Source organism: Copadichromis virginalis, linkage group LG6 (assembly GCF_057382275.1).
Source record: "Copadichromis virginalis isolate Kocher_CV1m ecotype Utaka linkage group LG6, C_Virginalis_male_GT1.1, whole genome shotgun sequence".
NCBI lineage: Eukaryota > Metazoa > Chordata > Actinopteri > Cichliformes > Cichlidae > Copadichromis > Copadichromis virginalis.
Genome location: NC_140623.1, coordinates 39,332,348 through 39,350,307, shown reverse-complemented (window position 1 = coordinate 39,350,307; position 17,960 = coordinate 39,332,348). Strand labels below are relative to the sequence as shown.

Sequence of the window (17,960 nt, the reverse complement as noted above, 5' to 3'; positions counted from 1 at the left end):
AGTACATCAGAGGGAGAAGTCAGTTTTGGAGCAGTTAACAGACAAAGCTAAAGAGGCAGGCTGGGATAGTTTGGACTTGTGCAGAGGAGGGCATTGAAGATGGAGCTGCCAGGCATGAGGAAAAGAGGACTCTCACCTGGATGACTGAGAACCTTCACAGACATTTCTATCAAATATATTTCAGTGTAACTGAGTGACAAAACATGAATTTTATTATTATTTTTCATGCATAACATAAAACAACATTTAAAGAATGGAATATCCTCATACTAAATACATTTTGCCCATTTTTTTTATTGCTTTGTAATGTGTTTTCCAAAATTTCCAAATTCCTCCAAAACAATAAAAAGCAGCTACTGAGAGCTATAAAGGACAAGCTTTCAATATGTCACTAAAGGCATCAAACCATCACACCGCGCTGGGATTTCAAAATAAAAGACCCGTATCAATAAATTCTACGCCCAACATATCAAAAATAATGAAATACGACACAAATAAAGATTCTAAATTAATTTAAACGAGTTTAATCAAATACTTAATATTAATAATTTTAGATACGCCAATTATTTTAAAAAAATATATCATCTAGCCGTTTTTACGTTCACGTGTCTTCTGCACTTCCGGGTTAGAGTTTAAAAAAACATCGATGGCGGCCACATGCTTTTTGGAACGGTGAATTAGATCAGTATATTATAACAAAAACAGAATGAAGGACACACCGCTGTCCAACTGCGAGCGGGACTTCCTGCTTAAAGCCATCGAAGAGAAAAAGGTGGGTGCGATAATCAGCACGCGCTGTTACGTGTGTGTGTGTGCGCGCGCGCAGCCTGAGGATTTAACATGATGGTCATATATCAGTGTCCTATCCTGGCATCGTTGCTCTGTTTTAGAGAGGATTTATGTGTATTATAGTGCCTTACCATAGCACACCTACAGGCTTTCATCCGCACTCATGGGTCCTGTTTCTGTTCTCTTCCTTCAGCGCCTGGATGGACGGCAGACCTATGACTACAGGAAGATTAAGATCAGCTTTGGGACTGACTATGGGTGCTGCTTTGTGGATCTGGGACAAACCAGGTGAAGCTGCAGCCACATGTTTGCAATCGTGTGCCAAACTGAGCATCTGTGTACACTGAGCTCTGTATTCACTGTACGGCTCCCCGCAGGGTCATGGCGCAGGTGTCGTGCGAGCTGGTGGCTCCTAAAGAAAACCGACCGAATGAAGGAATCATGTTCTTCAACATCGAGCTGTCCCCGATGGCCTCACCGGGATTTGAGCAGGGAAGGTGAGGACGAACCTCACTCTTTGAATTCAGCTCATTCATTTATGTTCGCTGGAATATAAAGAAATAAGCTTGGGGTTTTTTTTCTATGGAGTGTAGGGACATTGTTCCTGAATTTAATTAGATCTGGTGACTGGAAAGCATCCATAATAAGCTTCCATGTTCTGAGGCCGTGGTTCCCAGTTGGATGAGGGTGGAGTACCAATTGGGTTGGGGATGTATGCAGCGGGAGACTGATAAAAGGACTGGTGGCACTTTTGTTTTGGTGAGGAGAAAGGTTACCATGAAACAACAGCTGTTCATCTATGTCACCACGAGCTGTGGTTAGTGACTGAGATTGTGGATGCCAGCGACAGACATGAGCTCCTCCAAAGGCCGTCTGTGCTCAGTCTTAGAGCCAGGGTGTGGAGCTCGTTCTTTCAGGAGGCGCGCAGAGTACAGCTGCTACTCCTTCATAGCGTAAGGAACTAGCTGAGGTGGCTTGGGCATCTGATCTATGTGTCTCCTGCTCCTGGCTTCGAAGTGAGGTAATTAAGACTTGATCTACAGTAGCTACCTTAGCTTACCAACAATTCTGGTTTACATGGAAATAATATGTAAGAGGACCTCTGTGTTTGGAGAATGATAGCTGGTGAATTATAGATGACCTGTGCAGTTATTGTTAATCACAAGTTTCCAAGTAGTGGTCGTCCCCTGGGGCTGTCTGGTTCATTTAGACAGACTGCTGGTGCAGAGAGTGTAAATCATCTGTGGGGTTTTCTGTGTTTCCAGACAGTCTGAGCTGTCAGTGAAGCTAAACAGACAGCTGGAGAGATGCCTGAGAAACTCCAAGTGCATCGATACAGAGTCTCTGTGTGTGGTGTCTGGAGAAAAGGTAACACATACACACAAGACAGACACGACAGACAGAGAGAAGCTTTATCTATTGATGATGATGATGATGATGGTGGTGGTGCCTGCTTGCGGGTCTCTAGGTGTGGCAGATCAGGGTGGATGTTCACACACTGAATAATGATGGAAACCTGATGGATGCCGCCAGCATCGCCGCCATCACCGCTCTGTGCCACTTCAGGCGCCCTGACGTCAGCACCCAAGGACAGGAAGTCACAGTGGTGAGTCAGCAGCACCACAGCAGGTGGTGTCTGAGCTTCCCTGGACCTGCTGGGAGAAAATTGATGATGTTATTGTTTTCATGAGAATTCTGCTTTATGTTAGCTGTATTTTATTTTATTTTTTTAATTTCTGTCTTCAGTACAGTCCAGAGGAGAGAGACCCCATTCCTCTGAGTATCTACCACATGCCCATCAGCGTCAGCTTCGCCTTCTTCCAACAAGGGTAAAACACTGCTTCTCACAAGATTTCTTCTCCTCTGTATCAAAATGTTAATGTCATGTTTACAGGTGCAGCAGGTTTTAGTTAACTCAGTATATTCAGTAGTGTTTATAGAGAGTCACTTCAGACCTCCACCAGCACAAAACTCGTGGAGGGGCAGCCCTCATCAGCCTGCCACGACCAGCTGGGGAGTGAGGGGAAGCTCAGTGCATTGAGGCATGAAGACAGTGCCGTGGTTGCTGGTGTTACACGGGCCAGGGTATTTCAGAAACTGCTGATCTTCTTTTCCCACATGCAAAAACATCACCTGGTCTGACAGCACCTTGATTTCTGCTGTGACATTTGCATGATAGCAACTGAATTTGGGGTAAACGATGTGAAAGCATGAATCCACCCTGCCTGTGATGGTGTGATATTATGAGGGACCTTTTTTTGGGAAACTTTGGGTTCCTCAGGAACAAATGTGCATTGTTTCAACTCCACAGCCTGCCTGAGGGTTGTTGCTCAACATGTTTATGATCAGTGCACACATGATAAAACTCAGATCATCTCAACCTGATACTGGCGAGGTGTACCTAATAAATTTGCCAGTGAGAGTGAATATAAATTTGACTTTAGCGGCACAACTGAGTGCGCGTTCAGGGTCACCTGATCCAGCCTCAGCATTTAACTGTAGTAACATGCAGGCGATCAGGAGAGTAACTTAACTGATCTCGGGCTGTTTTCTTAAAACAGTCCTCTTATTTTCTGCTGACCTTCTGAGTACCTGCAGGTGACCACTTGTTTGAACATTAACCTTCCTCATTGTTTCCCTGCAGCACTTACCTGCTGGTGGACCCGTGTGAGCGGGAGGAGCGAGTGATGGATGGCCTGTTGGTAATCGCCATGAACAAACACAGGGAGATCTGCTCCATCCAGTCCAGCGGAGGCATTATGCTGCTTAAAGAGCAGGTGAGCTCCTTAAAAGCTCTTTGTTACTGTGAGTGAGTGAAAATGGGCTGATTTCCAAAAGGCATAAATTAAGAAATTAATTCTATTTTGTTTTTCTCAAAATGCAAAGTTTCATGAGGACTTATGAATGGGAGATATGACATGTGCTGAAGGTATCTGCAGCAGCAGAGTCTTTCTTGTTTGGAGTTTTCCAACTATTTGTCCTGCAAATGTTGTTGCATACACTCCCCGCTGAGGTCTGTCCACAGATTTTCTGTGATTAGGCCACAGAGGTCTGTAGACATCATGGCAGAACCTCATGAGGTTTAATTAAGATCTTTGTCCAGTTGTCTGATCTTCAGCTTTGTTTGAAACAGGCTGCTCCCAAAATCTGCTGGAATATAATTGAATCAGTTCATCCCTCTGCCAGTGAAATATTACAAGGCCCAAATGATTTTTTTTTTGCTTACTCTAAAATCAACAGATACTTGGCTGATATGTTGGTGAAATAACTGTTCAGTACAATAATTCTTTATCAGAGCAATAGATCATTTTTCTGTGTTTTGTTGAAGGTGATGAGGTGCAGTAAGATAGCTGGTGTCAAAGTGTCTGAGATCACAGAGCTCATCAGTGAAGCCCTGCTGAATGACAGGAAAGCCAGGTGAGCAGAGACTTAGTCTCACTGCCAAACTTCAGTCTTAAACTAGAATCATTTTCGAAGCTAAATTAAAAACAGTGTATTTTCCTGTGTTCCTGTATTTAAAATGCGTATTTTAAATACAGGAAGGCCGGTGGAAAGTGTGGATTTGCAGAGTCCATGCCACAGGACCGAATCACAGCTCTGAAAAAGGACGAGACTCCGGTTGAGATGACAGATGTGACAGAAACAGCCAATGGCATTATCCAGAAGGGCGAAGCTGCACCTCAGACGTATCCTGAACCGAATTACAAGCTTGGATATAAAGCATATGAAAAATGGGACACGGTGTCATGGCATTCTTTCAAATGGCCAGCAGGGGGCAATTGCCAAAAACAGATGCCACTTTTCACTGGATTTGTTACGTCTATAAATGCTTTTGTAATGAGTTAGTGGTCTTGGCAGTTTTAAGTCAACAACATGAATTTTATTTTTAAGGTTTATAACTGAATGACTACATCAAGATTTTATATACAGTCTGTGATATCAACAAAGACATCCTTAACCACACATGCTAGGGTGCCATCCCCAGTGGTGCCAGTCCCTGGTGTTGGACAGGTGGGGCAGGGGCTGCAGAACAGCTGGGGACTGGAGGAGGATGATGAAGATGATTATGAAGAGGAAAAAAATGACAACAGTGGTGACGAGCAAGTGGAAGAAGTGACAAAGATGGACGTGGGCGAAGGTGGTTTATTATTTATTTATTTGGACAGTTTGATGTAAAAGTCAGGTTTGCTGATTAGAGGAAAAGAATAAAAATGTGCTTGAACTGAGAGTTTGTTGTCTTACAGGAGATGTGGTTGAGATATCAGACAGTGAAGAGGAGGATGTGGTCATATTAAATCCTGAGGTGCCAGAAAAACCAAAGTAAGCACAGCTGTTCTTTTCTAATGAATGTAATTAACAGATAAATATTATTTTTATATTGATGTGGTTGTTCTTAATTCATTTTTTATTGCTCTCAGAACTACAGGCTCCAAGTCTCACCAGAAGGGGGCAGCAGCATCCAAGAAACGGCAGAAAAAATGAGGAACGACTGCAGATGGGGATTTGTTCCAAAACGTCAAAAGGTTTTATTATAAACACTGAGCTGGATTTCAACGAGTCCCACCTGAAGTGACTGCAGCTCAGAAATAAAACATTAACTTGATGTTTGTAACTGTTTCAAACAAATGTACAGAAAGTGAAAATGTTAAAAGATAGTTCATCTGTGCACATCAGACTTTTATATTTCAGTTTGTTTGCAGGGATGTATTTCCTACGTCGATTTCAAATAAAATTAAATAGCTTTTTTTCTAACAGCGTTTCTGGCTTCATCTAATGGGTTTTATGAATGATAAATGCAAACTGAGAATCTGTAAATATCCTAACATCGTTTCAATGTGTAAACTAATTAAAGTAAGCACGTGTTGTCAATGGAAGACATTTACAATTATGATAATGATAAGGAGTAGCAGCTGGAGAGAAGTAAAAGTTTAGGTTCCACCGAGATTTGAACTCGGATCGCTGGATTCAGAGTCCAGAGTGCTAACCATTACACCATGGAACCACCGTTGTGACACAATGAGAAGGTTTGATCGATATAGACAACATGATGGCATTTCGTTAAAGTCTATAAAACTACTTTTCCTCACTGAGAACGATACAGATTTTCTGAAAAAGAAAAGAAAAATGTTCTTGCTTCATTAAGCAAGTTAGCTGAAGTTAGTTAGCATACTTGTGATGAGCTAGCCCCGATATGGACTAGCATGCGAACAAAACCTCGATAAATGGAAGAAAACTGCCGGATGACCAGATGTTTGTATTAGCGAATTGCTTGAAACAACATAAAAGAAAATAAAGTTGGCCCGTACGGGGATCGAACCCGCGACCTTGGCGTTATTAGCACCACGCTCTAACCAACTGAGCTAACCGGCCACGTTGAACCTGCCCATCAGTCATACTTAAATAACTCACACGTTTCATAACAAATGGCAGCTACATAGCACCTCTGTGGCGGATGTTAGAACACCACTCAAACCGCTAATGCGAAATCACATTTAAATCAGTTTTTAAATCACTTTTGGTCCTACACCCTGGTGTTCACACTTAAATGTAGGCTGTTGAGTACTGACTACAGATTTTTGGTTATGTGCTGAAAGCTTTAAACCATTTACAGTTTTTTCTGATGGCTTAAGCACATTTTTTGTAACTATTGGCTATTTTTGCAAAACTCTACACACAAATAAGAAAACCCTTCACCAAATCAGCAAAACATTGTAGTTTTCTTGTAAAAGCTAATAAACCTTGCTTAACTCTCCAGTTAAAAATAAGAGTTGCTCACTAAATTTTATCACACACATATATGCAAAAAGTGAGCGCGAGGGCCCTCGGTGCGCCCCCTTGCTGCTGCTGCTCAAACTGAACCTGTCGAAAGGGGAGGGGGCATGCTGCTTCCAAATAGTGCACATTTCATTCATAATATTGTCAGTGCAAGCCCATTATGTGTTAACTATTTCCCTGAGTTGTGTGAAATCTAAAAAAAAAACAAAAACAAAAAACCTCTACAAACCTAATCTGTGCACTGAAGTGTAGGTCTGTTAGGTTATGTTGTGGGGTTGGGTGTTGATACTGGAGTGCAAAATTACTGATGGAAGATGGACAAGAAAAGGTCAAAGCCATCAGGTCCTCGGTTTAGAAAAAAAGAGAAAAGATTCCATTTGGATACTCTCTATCTCTCACTATGTAAAATATTTATCTGGTTAAATCCAGTATGGTTTCGACAACAGTTTTCACAATAAAATATGTCAATGTGCAATCCTTAATATGTTTTGTGTGTGTGTGTGTGTGTGTCGGGGGGTAGGGGGGCAGGGGACAACAGAGGGAGTGTGTGGGCACCAAACAGGCTAGGACCACTCCTGGCTGTATGCATTTTGTCCATTCCTAAGTTGTGAGTCTTCACCAGCCAAATATATGAATCACTCGAGCTAATGTAAAATTTGCAGTTTCTTTCTTTATTGAATAAACTCTGGCCAAGGGAACCAGTGAGACAAAATCCAAAATACTGTTTTTAGTTATCAACATTTGAAATGATGAAGGCAATTGAAAAGAAACACAAAATTAGATGCCTTGTGAGTATTGTCCAAGCGCCCTCCACTTTTGGAAGCACTGGTCTAATGGTTCTCAGACACACCCACGTCAGGGTCGGGGAAAGCCTGTAATCATGGAAAGTGGGTGTTTGTGTCTCTAGACTAACTATTAGTGAGACCGGAGAAGAAGACGACTCCATGTGTCTGAGTGAGACCTTTTCTGTCTCGCTCAGACATTATTTAAAGAGCCAACAGCCAACTAAAGCTCGGGGTACAGGGGGCCTGGGATGTGGTAGTTCCTGTATAACCAACTGTTTGCCCGCCTGGAGATTCACTTTCACGAGACGGACACTTCCAAACTTTTAATTGTCGGATAATGAGAGGGTAGCTTGCAGAACGCCAAGCTGCCTTTCTGCTTTCTGTCAACATCCATATATCGTGTTACACTAACAGTGGAATAGTTGAACGCTCATTTACATATTAAACACTTCTTAATTGTGCACCAACTGTTATAATGGGCAGAGAAGACAGTATACTGTATATAAATGTTTCACAGCAGACAGACGATCATATTTATCTCCTTGAGGTAAAGCTGAACACAATGAAGTTATTTATTAACTCCTCTTTCAACCTCCAAGAAGAATAGAAAGGAATGTAACCACCCTGAGATTATTTGTGCATAGCAAGCCCAGTAATAATATAAAAGGTTAGGAAGTTCCTGGCCCCCCTCATCTGTAGGCAGTTGTAAAATCTGTATCTTTAGTCTAGATTTCTTCCCATGCCATATAAATTTAGAAAGATATCCCTCAATACCTTCTGTTTAAATCTTTTGTTTACAAGGAGCAGCCAATCAGAAGCTAACAAGCTATAGGCATTTTGTTCTTGTGTTTGATTTTTAGGCTAGGCTATGCTAATGCTGAGAAAAAAATTGATAGCAACAAAGAAAATGTGTTTCACGTCCTTGTTCTTAGTCTCCTTAACCACACATGCTAGGGTGCCATCCCCAGTGGTGCCAGTCCCTGGTGTTGGACAGGTGGGGCAGGGGCTGCAGAACAGCTGGGGACTGGAGGAGGATGATGAAGATGACTATGAAGAGGAAAAAAATGACAACAGTGGTGACGAGCAAGTGGAAGAAGTGACAAAGATGGACGTGGGCGAAGGTGGTTTATTATTTATTTATTTGGACAGTTTAATGTAAAAGTGATGTTTGAACTGGGAGATGTGGTTGAGATATCAGACATTGAAGAGGAGGATGTGGTCATACTAAACCCAGAGGTGTCAGAAAAACCAAAGTAAGCAAAGCTGTTATTTTCAAATGAATACAGTCAACAGACAAAGGGCTACGCACATATTGATGTGGTTCTCAATTCATTTTTTATTGCTCTCAGAAATACAGGCTCCAAGTCTCACCAGAAGGGGGCAGCAGCATCCAAGAAACGGCAGAGAAAATGAGGAAAGGCTGCAGATGGAGATTTGTTCCAAAACGTCAAAACGTTTGATTATAAACACTGAGCTGGATTTAAATGAGACTGCAACTCATTAACAAAACATTAACATGCTTTTTCTAACTGTACTGAATACAGATTTTTGGTTATTTGCTTCATTAAAGATTATCAAACCTTTAAACCGTTTAAAGCACCATATGCTCCTGTTCTTCTGCTTCCAGTTGCTCCCATTAGGGGTCACCACAGGTCATCTGCTCCCCATCTCACCTTGTCTTCCTCTGTCACACTAGCCCTCAACATCTCCTCTATTTGTCACTTCCTGGTCACTCCCAATGAAAAACTTAGCATCCTCACCTACACCTCAACTTCCTGTCTACTGTCAGTGCCATCGTCTCCAATCCATACATCATAGCAGGTCTCACTACCATCTTGCCAAACTTACCTTTTACTTTTCCATCCATCCATCTTCACTTCCTCTGCTCTTCTAATCCTCACTGCATAACCTCCTGCAAATCCTGCTCATGAAAACACTCATAAAACTGAATTAAATAGATATGAAACTGGTATAACACACTTGTTTGTGCAATGAAAAAAAGTAGACATGAACAGCAAACCTCAGATAATAAGCACAGACAACAATGGGACATACATAGTTTAAATCAGTAAGGAAATTGCACAGATCCTCACATCTCCAATGGTTGTACACGTTGTCATTAACGTGGCATCACTCCACATCAGCCACGCCGCTTTGCTAGCTAAAACACCGGTGTCGGCACATAAGGACGCTGTCATAGCCTGTCAGCGACGTTGATTAGCTGCGTATATATGAATGTGAATCGCATTATTGGCTGGACTGTGGGATAAGGTGGCATCGTTCTAATCCCATACGGGAGCAGCCAGTCACTTACTGACTAACACTGCAAAACAGAATTGTTAACGTATTTACTTTAATTTCAATTCAGGTTAGATTTGTTTTTGTGCGAAACGCAGATTTTCTGTGCGCAGAGACCGTGCCAGCAGTGCGCAATTGCGCACGCGCGCAGCTTAGAGGGAACATTGGTGGTTGCCAATGATTGTGTGCACTTGGAGTACAGGCACCAACACCTTCACATATGCTTCAGATGTGTTTTTGTAGAGTAGTGCCTTTAAATGACGTCATGCAGGGTAAGCTGAGACATATCATATTTAAAGGTGAACCCACTTTGAAGATTTTTCAGAAAATTTGGTCTTTTTCATCTTTTTGTGGAGAAGGATTCATACAGTATGATGAGGAGCCCAAACACATCTCAAAGCTTCCCAAGAAAACCAGAGAGGACCAAGAATGGCTGACTGTCATTTACTTTCCTTCACAGCCACATAACAAATCCATTTATGGGGGCACTTGAAGACTGGTTTAGCCAAACATTCCTGTCATCACAAGTAGCTCTTGGGAAGTTCGTGCTGGGTTATCAGGTTTTGCATAACATTTGTTGAGTGCTGCTGCCTTGAAAACAAAAGCTGGGGGAACCAAATTTACATATTATTCACCATCACTGCACCTTTTACTCTTAGTTGATATTAACATTTCTGATGGGAAATGCTGTACTGACTTTAAAACAAATGCAAATTAGAAGCACCTTTTTGCAAGTTTGCAAATGAGTCTCTGCTCACACACCAGTAAAAAAAAAAAGTCATATTGTTGTCATTATTATTGTTGATATAAACTCCCAGTGAGGCATTTTAACACATTCAAAGAAAAATGTTGTTTAGAGCTGGAGTTTCCTTTTTCCAGAGATGATCATCATGGATCAGACTTAACCAGTTTGGGAGGAATAAAGCACAAACTCCACATACAGTGAAGTGCTGCAGTTTAATGGCATGAAGCAGTGGAGGTGGGACCTGCCAGACAGCATGTGTTTAGACACCTTCTTATCAAACAGGCCATGCTCTTATATATATGTCCGTGTGGACGAGTTATAAAAAATTCACACTACTCTGAGTTGTTATGAAGGGAAAAACTATCTATCAAGGCTAAAACATTTTTTTTGTTGGAGCTGTTGCAAGAAGAATTTTCTCCCCAACATGAAGAGGCATCAGTGTGTTTCTCTGTAATCTGTGAAGACGTTTTCACACTGGCTTCAGGAGCTGAGTGCCAGTTCTTGCATGGCTGCAGTGGGAGATTTTTCAGACCCACTGCTGAAGACCAGAACTTTACTCTGAAGTAATGAAATTTGGATAAAAGCAGAAACCAGTTAACACAGAAAAGCTACTTGACACTGACTAACTACTACTAACAACACGAACTGGGCCTTTTGGCAGGCAGTGACACTAAAGCAGCATAAATAACTTTCATTAGATCTTGCAGTTCTAGGTCTTATTTTGTTGGGTTTTAAAGTTAAAGGTCTAATTTTTATGATGTTTCATGTTCAATCTTTCATGTCCCTAGAAGGAAGATAATTTTTTCCAGGAAAAATTGTCTGCAATGATTCCCCAGCTAGCAGGAAAACAGCTATTATTAACATCTACAGCATCCTTTGCTCTGAAACCTGAGCTCCTTTGTCCTAATTAGAGGAGTGTGTTGATTGCATCCACCTGTTATAGAGAGTGACACTGAACCAAGACCTCAGCTGAACCTGAAGCTTATTTCTGTGGCAAAGAGGATTTTGCTATAAAGCACAACTTTCACATCTTAGTAATCTATTTTGACTTGCCTTTTTAAAAAAAAAATCAATGGAGTTGTGCGACACTGGGTGGAGCTAAACTCAAACATCACCCCTTCTCCTGTTTATATGGACTAAATATAATGCAACCCACGTATTCTTATGGGCACTCCCTCTTTAGTGATTCGTTTTAACCCCATCTTGCCCCATCTTTGGTAGATATATATGTGAATGCATATGGTTGATTGTTTTTATTTTTTTAGACTCTATTCCAATCGTGTCTACAAGGATGAAGAACAGAAGCCAAAAATGTGTCTATGAAACTATCAAAGTTGTGCTGTTGGAAACTTTCACTCACTTTATTTCTCCGTGCATGAACGTTGTGCCAGAAGCTTCCACTCTTTTAAGCAACAATATCACGGTGGGCAGAATTTGCCTGCAGTGTCCGTCAGTCACTGCTGATTTCTTTGTATAGCCCCATCCCATAATGCTTCCAACAATTTCGTGGTGTCATTCTGCTGCCAGGCTTTTGGCAAGGGCACTTATCTTCATTTGTTTTTGGTTCAAATGAATGGAACTGGGTTTAGATTGGGCACAGGCACTGCATGAGTGAGGAAGCGATATCTGAGACTTGACGCTCGGCCTATCAAAGAGCTCCCTTCAACTTTCCAGTCCTTAGAGAAGTGATGAAGGCGATGCGTGTGGAAGTCACTCATCATAGCTGGTGGTGTAGCTGCAAGCTCAAATGGCGTTTGAGTGACAAACTGTTGGAGCAGAAGCGATGAAATGAAACTTGGACACATGAGAGCGTTTGCACTTGTGCAGTCTGTATTAATAGTTCTGGTTGGGGTGCTGGTGGCCACAAGTCAAAGTGCAGGACTTTGTGTCAGGGAAGTTACAACATAGACAGTTTTCTAGCAGTGCAAACGTGATGGGTCTTGTTCAAAATGATCAGGATCTTTCTGTGTGTTTACATATATACAGCTGTTTATTTTAAATATAGCCTGAATTTACTGGATTTGATAGAAATCCCCAAACTACCACCTGAACTGTTGAATGGATCCATTTTTGGATTTCAAAGGAACATTTAACCAGCTATGCAGAATAACTCTCACATGTGGGGTCTAGGGCAATTTAATGCTGGCATGGGGAGACAGAATATGTGCTATCATAAAAGAGCTATTAATGTTTTCGAATTGATCTATAAGAGTAGCTGTGTGTATGACTGAGGCATACTTCAGTCTGCTCCAGTAGATTTACATGGCTCTTGGGTTAAAGCCCTAAAAGTACCAGTTTCACTGAACCATAATTGGTTCTTGAAACAACAACTCTGACCATGTTTCCAGCTAATTCATCATTCAATCTTATAACAACAAGTCAAACAGACACTTTCAGGCAGTTGGTGGCAGTGTGACGTGTAAAGCTTATGAGGCTTCAGTCCTTTAAGACCTTTACTGTTCTTCCCTTAAGGCATCTGGTCTGACTTTTACCAAACAAAAGGTAAAATAAACTGAAGTTTATTTATTTAACAGAAGTATTCACACAACTAGAAATTAGCAAATATTCCTCTGACACTGACACTAAAGAGAATTTTTCTAAACAACACACAGAAAGTCATTCAGTAAAAACGACTCTCTGTATTTAAAACCTCAACGTTAGGATTTGGCCATGGCTGTATGTTTTCAGAGCCAAACATAACCATATTTGCACGAGAGGCTGGAGTATTATATTAGCAGGTAACAAGCTAGCTTGGTTAGTAAGCTGCATTCATAAACTGAACGTATGCAAAGCAGACGTGCAGATCTGATAATTGGTGCTAATAAAATCAAGGTTCACTCAGCAAAAATTAAACACAGAAGCTGCTTCTCACATAATTGCATCAAAAAAGCACAGACATGACCGAGAGGCTCAGTTCAGGGATTTGAACTAGCAGAGGTGAGGCCTCCCAGATGTCAATCAGCTGCAGCTACCCGTCACACCTGTAACTCCTTTTCAGGAAGTGTCATACATGTGCATGTCTTCATGAGTGCATGCACATACAAGTTGCACTTGTCTGTGCAGCGACCTTTAAAAAAAATGTTCCTTTTCATCTTTTTTGGGTAAAAAAGTACCTGTGCTTTTCATGCTTTAAGACAAGACCCCAGAGGCTGTAGGGCTTAGTGCCTGATCCTGCTGATGCACTGTTTGTGTATAAGAGGAATGCACAAACTGTTTGTGTGTTTCAACTTTCTTTCCCTTTTCTGTTACTATTTTATCTTTTGCAAAGCTATTCGCTCAGTGTTGTCAAATGACTGTTTAATGCTAACCACTGAGCTAACAATAATCACAGCTCTCTGTGCCGAGGCCTTAACGAAATTATTATTTTACATTCATGTCATAACCTCTTCTTTCAACTTGCTCCTCTTGGGTGGTTTTCATCTCCTTCTATCTTTTTCATCTTCATCTTCCTCTGTCATGCTAGCCTCCTGTACATCCTCTCTTACCTCATCTTTAAACCACTTTTTCTGTCCTCTTCCCCCTCTGCTGGCAGTTTCACCATCAACACCATTTTCCTGGTGTACCCAGCATCTCATAACTAAACATTTTCAAACCATCATCTATATTCAAATCTTATCTTTTTGATCCTCCTTACTTCCAACACAGGTACGAATAACAAAACCTAACTAAAGTATCCTTGGGCAAGACACTGAGCCCCGAGTTGCCCCTGATGCATCGATGGATGTGTGAGGGTGTGTGTGAAGGTATAGACAAAAGCACTATGGATGTGCGTGTGACTGCATGGTGAGCTTGTACAAAAAATCACTCTGAGTGCTCAAAATTATGTAGAAAAGCACTTTATAAGTACCAGTAAATTTACCAACATAAGTAGATGTAAACGTATGTGTGGTGCTGAGTCTGAGAAGCACAGATGATTGAGAGGATGATTTTGGAAACTTAAATAAACTCCTCTGCTGAAGTAATATATTTTTCCTACATCTAAACACTGAAACAAACTTTCTGGGCAGACTTTTGCATCTTAAACAATGATGCTATTCTTTTCTTAGATGTGCTTTACCACTTTGATTTGATTTGATCCCAATAACTGGCAACAACGAGGATGAATGACCTTTTTTGTGGCGTTTGCACAGTTTTGTGCAGAGATTCTCTGAGAGTCCTGCGTTTTCCTTCTATCAAAACATACACCAGGGTGTTGCTGGATATCGTGGTCCAGGACTCCACCACAAAATGACTTTTATTACCAGGAAGCAGAGCACAACTAAAGGTATCAAAAGCCTTAAGATGACAAATCCTGCCACCGACAGAGATGATTTACTTCAAAATCTTATCGGCAATTTTTTCCCCCTCTGGCCTGCGGTGCTATTCATACATCTAGATTATTTGTTGTAAGTTGCCCAGTAATGGAAATATCAGCTGTAGAACATTCGGCCTCTCTTCAGTCAGTGTCACTGTTGCTGCAAAACTCCCGCGATAAACGAGGGACCACTGTATAGCGTGAAATCACAACAACAGCTGCCTCGGGATGCTTTATGTTGTAAGATAAAGATCCTACAATAATACAAAGAAAAATAAAGTCTTTGCTGTGATTTCTTCTTCACTGATGCATATAGAAGCTGCTGGGTGTTGATTCTTTCTTGGATTATAATCATCTCTTGGTCTTATCTACATTTATGAAAAGATTATTTTCATGAAACCAGGCCACAGTCCTGCCAGTTCTCTTCTGTGTGTCATCTGTTTGTCAGTGATCAGCCCAATCTCTGTAGTATCCTCTGCAAACTTTATAATGCTGGTGTTGGTCTGGGAGGTCAGACAGTCAGAAGAGGCCAGACAGTTCTGGTTCTTGATGTCTGGTTTCTAACTCTGGCTGACTGCAGTCTGTCTGACAGGAAGTTCAGCATCCAGTAAAAATGCACGAGTGGATAAAAGAGTGCATGAATGAAGAATGAGGAAAATAAATAACTGTCTGGGAAATAAGAGAAAGGATAGAAGACACCATTGACTTAAACTGCAACATAAATGGAACAGATGTCATTTAATATACACTCACTAGCCACTGTATTAAGTACACGTTGCTAATGGGTTGAATCCCTTTTCACCTTCAGAACTGCTTTAAATCTTCATGGCAGAGATTCAGCAAGTTGCTGGTTTTGGTCCATATTTACACGATAGCATCACACATGGCATGTTAGACACTGCTGCTGAAACAAGGCTGCTTTGATCACCACAAGGCACAGTTTCAGCCATATTATTATGTTCATAAAACAATTATGAAATAAAGCATAAGAACAGGGAAATTTAAATCCGTTATAATTTTTTTTTTTAAAAAAAGCAACTGAAATCTACAAAACTGAGTCCCCCATTCCAAACAATCCAGATTATATTGTCAAGTATGAAAAGAGGACTGGAGTCAAATTCAATCTAAGTCTCAGAGACAGAAATTCTTTGACAAAACAACTGAAAAATATAAGAGCTGTTCATTTTCTAATATTGAGGCACAACTTCTGAAATTGTGAGATAACATAGCATGTTTGGGTTGTAACTGTGCGAGCAGTTCAGGGAAGACATTCAGAGTAATGGCTCTGAATGGTTGGACAGAATTCATGGTATACAAACTCTTATTAAGAGTCACAGTGAACATCTACACACATGCACTCATGTTTTTTTTAACTGTGGACCTGTTGTATTCTGATTTTACCGCCTGTGTGCTTTCACATCATTAAATAGAGCAGTTGTCTAAATGTTTGCAAAATCTAAGTGATATTTACTTGCTGGGAGGGCTTAACCGTTCAGGACATGTGTTGGAGAGCGGCATATGTGTGTGTGTGTGTTGCTTCTGGCACAAAGACGATTCAGACAGTAATTTGGTTTCATCCTTTATTCTGACAGAACATCAGCCCATGGGGATTTACATTAACTGATGACAAAGTAGGACCTTGCCAAATGGCAAGAAGAGAACAGTCTTCACAAAAGTTCAGTATACAAACAACTCAGTAAATGACATGCATGATAGTATAAAACCAAATACATGTTTAGGGGACAAAATACAATATAGAACTCACACTGTAATACAAACACCACTGTCCAGCACTTTTAGAGCTGTTTGACCAACACGCAACTGAAATGAAAGCCACGACAAACGTACGCAGCATTTTTAAAACGTTCTTTTTGTAAGACTGTGCCACCCTTCACTGGACCGGAGACAGCCTCCCGAGGACGGCTGCTGAGTTTCCTTTCAGATCACGTCATGTGGACGTAATCTGAGGCTGTCGGGACAGGAGTGCTCATGTAGGCACGTACAGTTTCTCCACACGTGTTCACAATCACTGCTCTCGAAAGTTCATCAACACCTGTTGAAATTCTATATTTATATTCATGTTCTGCAAAATCAAAGGTGAATTTATATATTATTTTGCTAACTTGAGATAAAGTTTTCTACTCTGCACCTAAGCGAACAACTGATAAAAAATAGAAAGTGTAGAAATACAAATTATGATCAGAATTTACAGCACAAGAGTAATAATACAAGTAGGAATCACAATCGCACGTATAAAAAGACACATGCATCATATCCTGCATGTCCTTATCTGTCTTTGCTTTTTTTCTTCTTTCTGACGGCTCGTTCACATTCACACTGTTGGATAGAAGCCAAAAAATGTAACGTTTTGTATACTTGAAAAACAACAATACCACTATGAGCTATAAGAGCAGTGACTAGCGTATATGAAAGTTTTAGTCTGTGAATTACACAATCAACAATTTAGTAAAACAGGTTTCCAGTGACATTAAAGGCAACAGCATGGCAGAGGAAGGCTTCCTGCTACTACCAGGCATCTAGTGCACATAAAACACACAACAAAAAACATTACACAGTCTTAAAAATCAAATCATCAATAAAAGGGAGTAGAATTTGCACTGCTGTAAAACTTTCAATTCTCTGAATCTTAGCTGCAAACATTTGCACTGCCTCAGAGAAAAAATGATCCCACGCTAAACTACAGCTTTGCATACAGTTACAAAAAAACGACAGTACGTTAAAAACAAAAAAAGAGAAAGGCACTTCTCCCGTACTCTTGGAGAAAAAATAAAAACGTGAGAAAGAGGAATGAGCGAGGAGGAAAACGAGGGAGATGTTTGGCGACTTCTCTGCGCAGTCGTGGAATAAACTGCTACACTCAGTTATTTTGTAAAATGCATTTGAGCGAAGCGGGTGTACAGTTTCATCTCCCCCTGCTTTTCTTTACAGCAAAACTCTGGGACTCTCCTCAGCTCTTACTGGGACAGTGGCGCGGCTGCCCCTCTGTTGGTCTTCCATGGTCTCTTGTGTTCTGGGGGCCTCTGGATGTCTGGAGTTTTGATCTCCTCCATACCCGCTTCACACCCTGGAGGACGGGGCTGTGGCCCCCCCACACTCCCTAGCAGATCATTACATGGAGAAACCTTTGGAATGCAAGCATGCTGATCCACACAGGTATGCACACATGGGTATTCACAGACGCGGACTAAAGCTTTCTTGGCTGCTGCCTCAAAGCACACTGTGCGCTGTCTATCTTGCGTGCTGCACAATATCG

General features: G+C 41.1%; 1 protein-coding gene and 2 non-coding genes across 3 annotated transcripts; 1 reads left to right on the top strand and 2 right to left on the bottom strand.

Annotated features, from left to right (window-relative positions):
* The first annotated feature begins 626 nt into the window (after positions 1–626).
* On the top strand, positions 627–5,541 carry exosc9 (exosome component 9). The gene is made up of 12 exons (XM_085460349.1): positions 627–772; positions 983–1,077; positions 1,167–1,286; positions 2,055–2,157; positions 2,258–2,395; positions 2,536–2,618; positions 3,434–3,566; positions 4,118–4,206; positions 4,329–4,475; positions 4,761–4,927; positions 5,034–5,109; positions 5,208–5,541. Exons 1-12 carry the CDS (start codon positions 707–709, stop codon positions 5,269–5,271), a joined length of 1,281 nt encoding a protein of 426 aa, XP_085316475.1. The 5' UTR covers positions 627–706; the 3' UTR covers positions 5,272–5,541.
* A 178-nt stretch (positions 5,542–5,719) lies between these two features.
* On the bottom strand, positions 5,720–5,791 carry trnaq-cug (transfer RNA glutamine (anticodon CUG)). The gene has a single exon. It is a non-coding gene; the product is annotated as a tRNA-Gln (tRNA).
* Positions 5,792–6,085: 294 nt separating this feature from the next.
* trnai-aau (transfer RNA isoleucine (anticodon AAU)) lies at positions 6,086–6,159 on the bottom strand. The gene has a single exon. It is a non-coding gene; the product is annotated as a tRNA-Ile (tRNA).
* Between the last annotated feature and the right edge of the window lie 11,801 nt (positions 6,160–17,960).

Coding starts and splice junctions, on each gene's coding strand:
- exosc9 (XM_085460349.1), top strand. CDS start 707: ATGAAGGACACACCGCTGTCCAACTGCGAGCGGGACTTCCTGCTTAAA. Junction 1,078..1,166: donor GTGGATCTGGGACAAACCAG/GTGAAGCTGCAG, acceptor GGCTCCCCGCAG/GGTCATGGCGCAGGTGTCGT. Junction 1,287..2,054: donor CCGGGATTTGAGCAGGGAAG/GTGAGGACGAAC, acceptor CTGTGTTTCCAG/ACAGTCTGAGCTGTCAGTGA.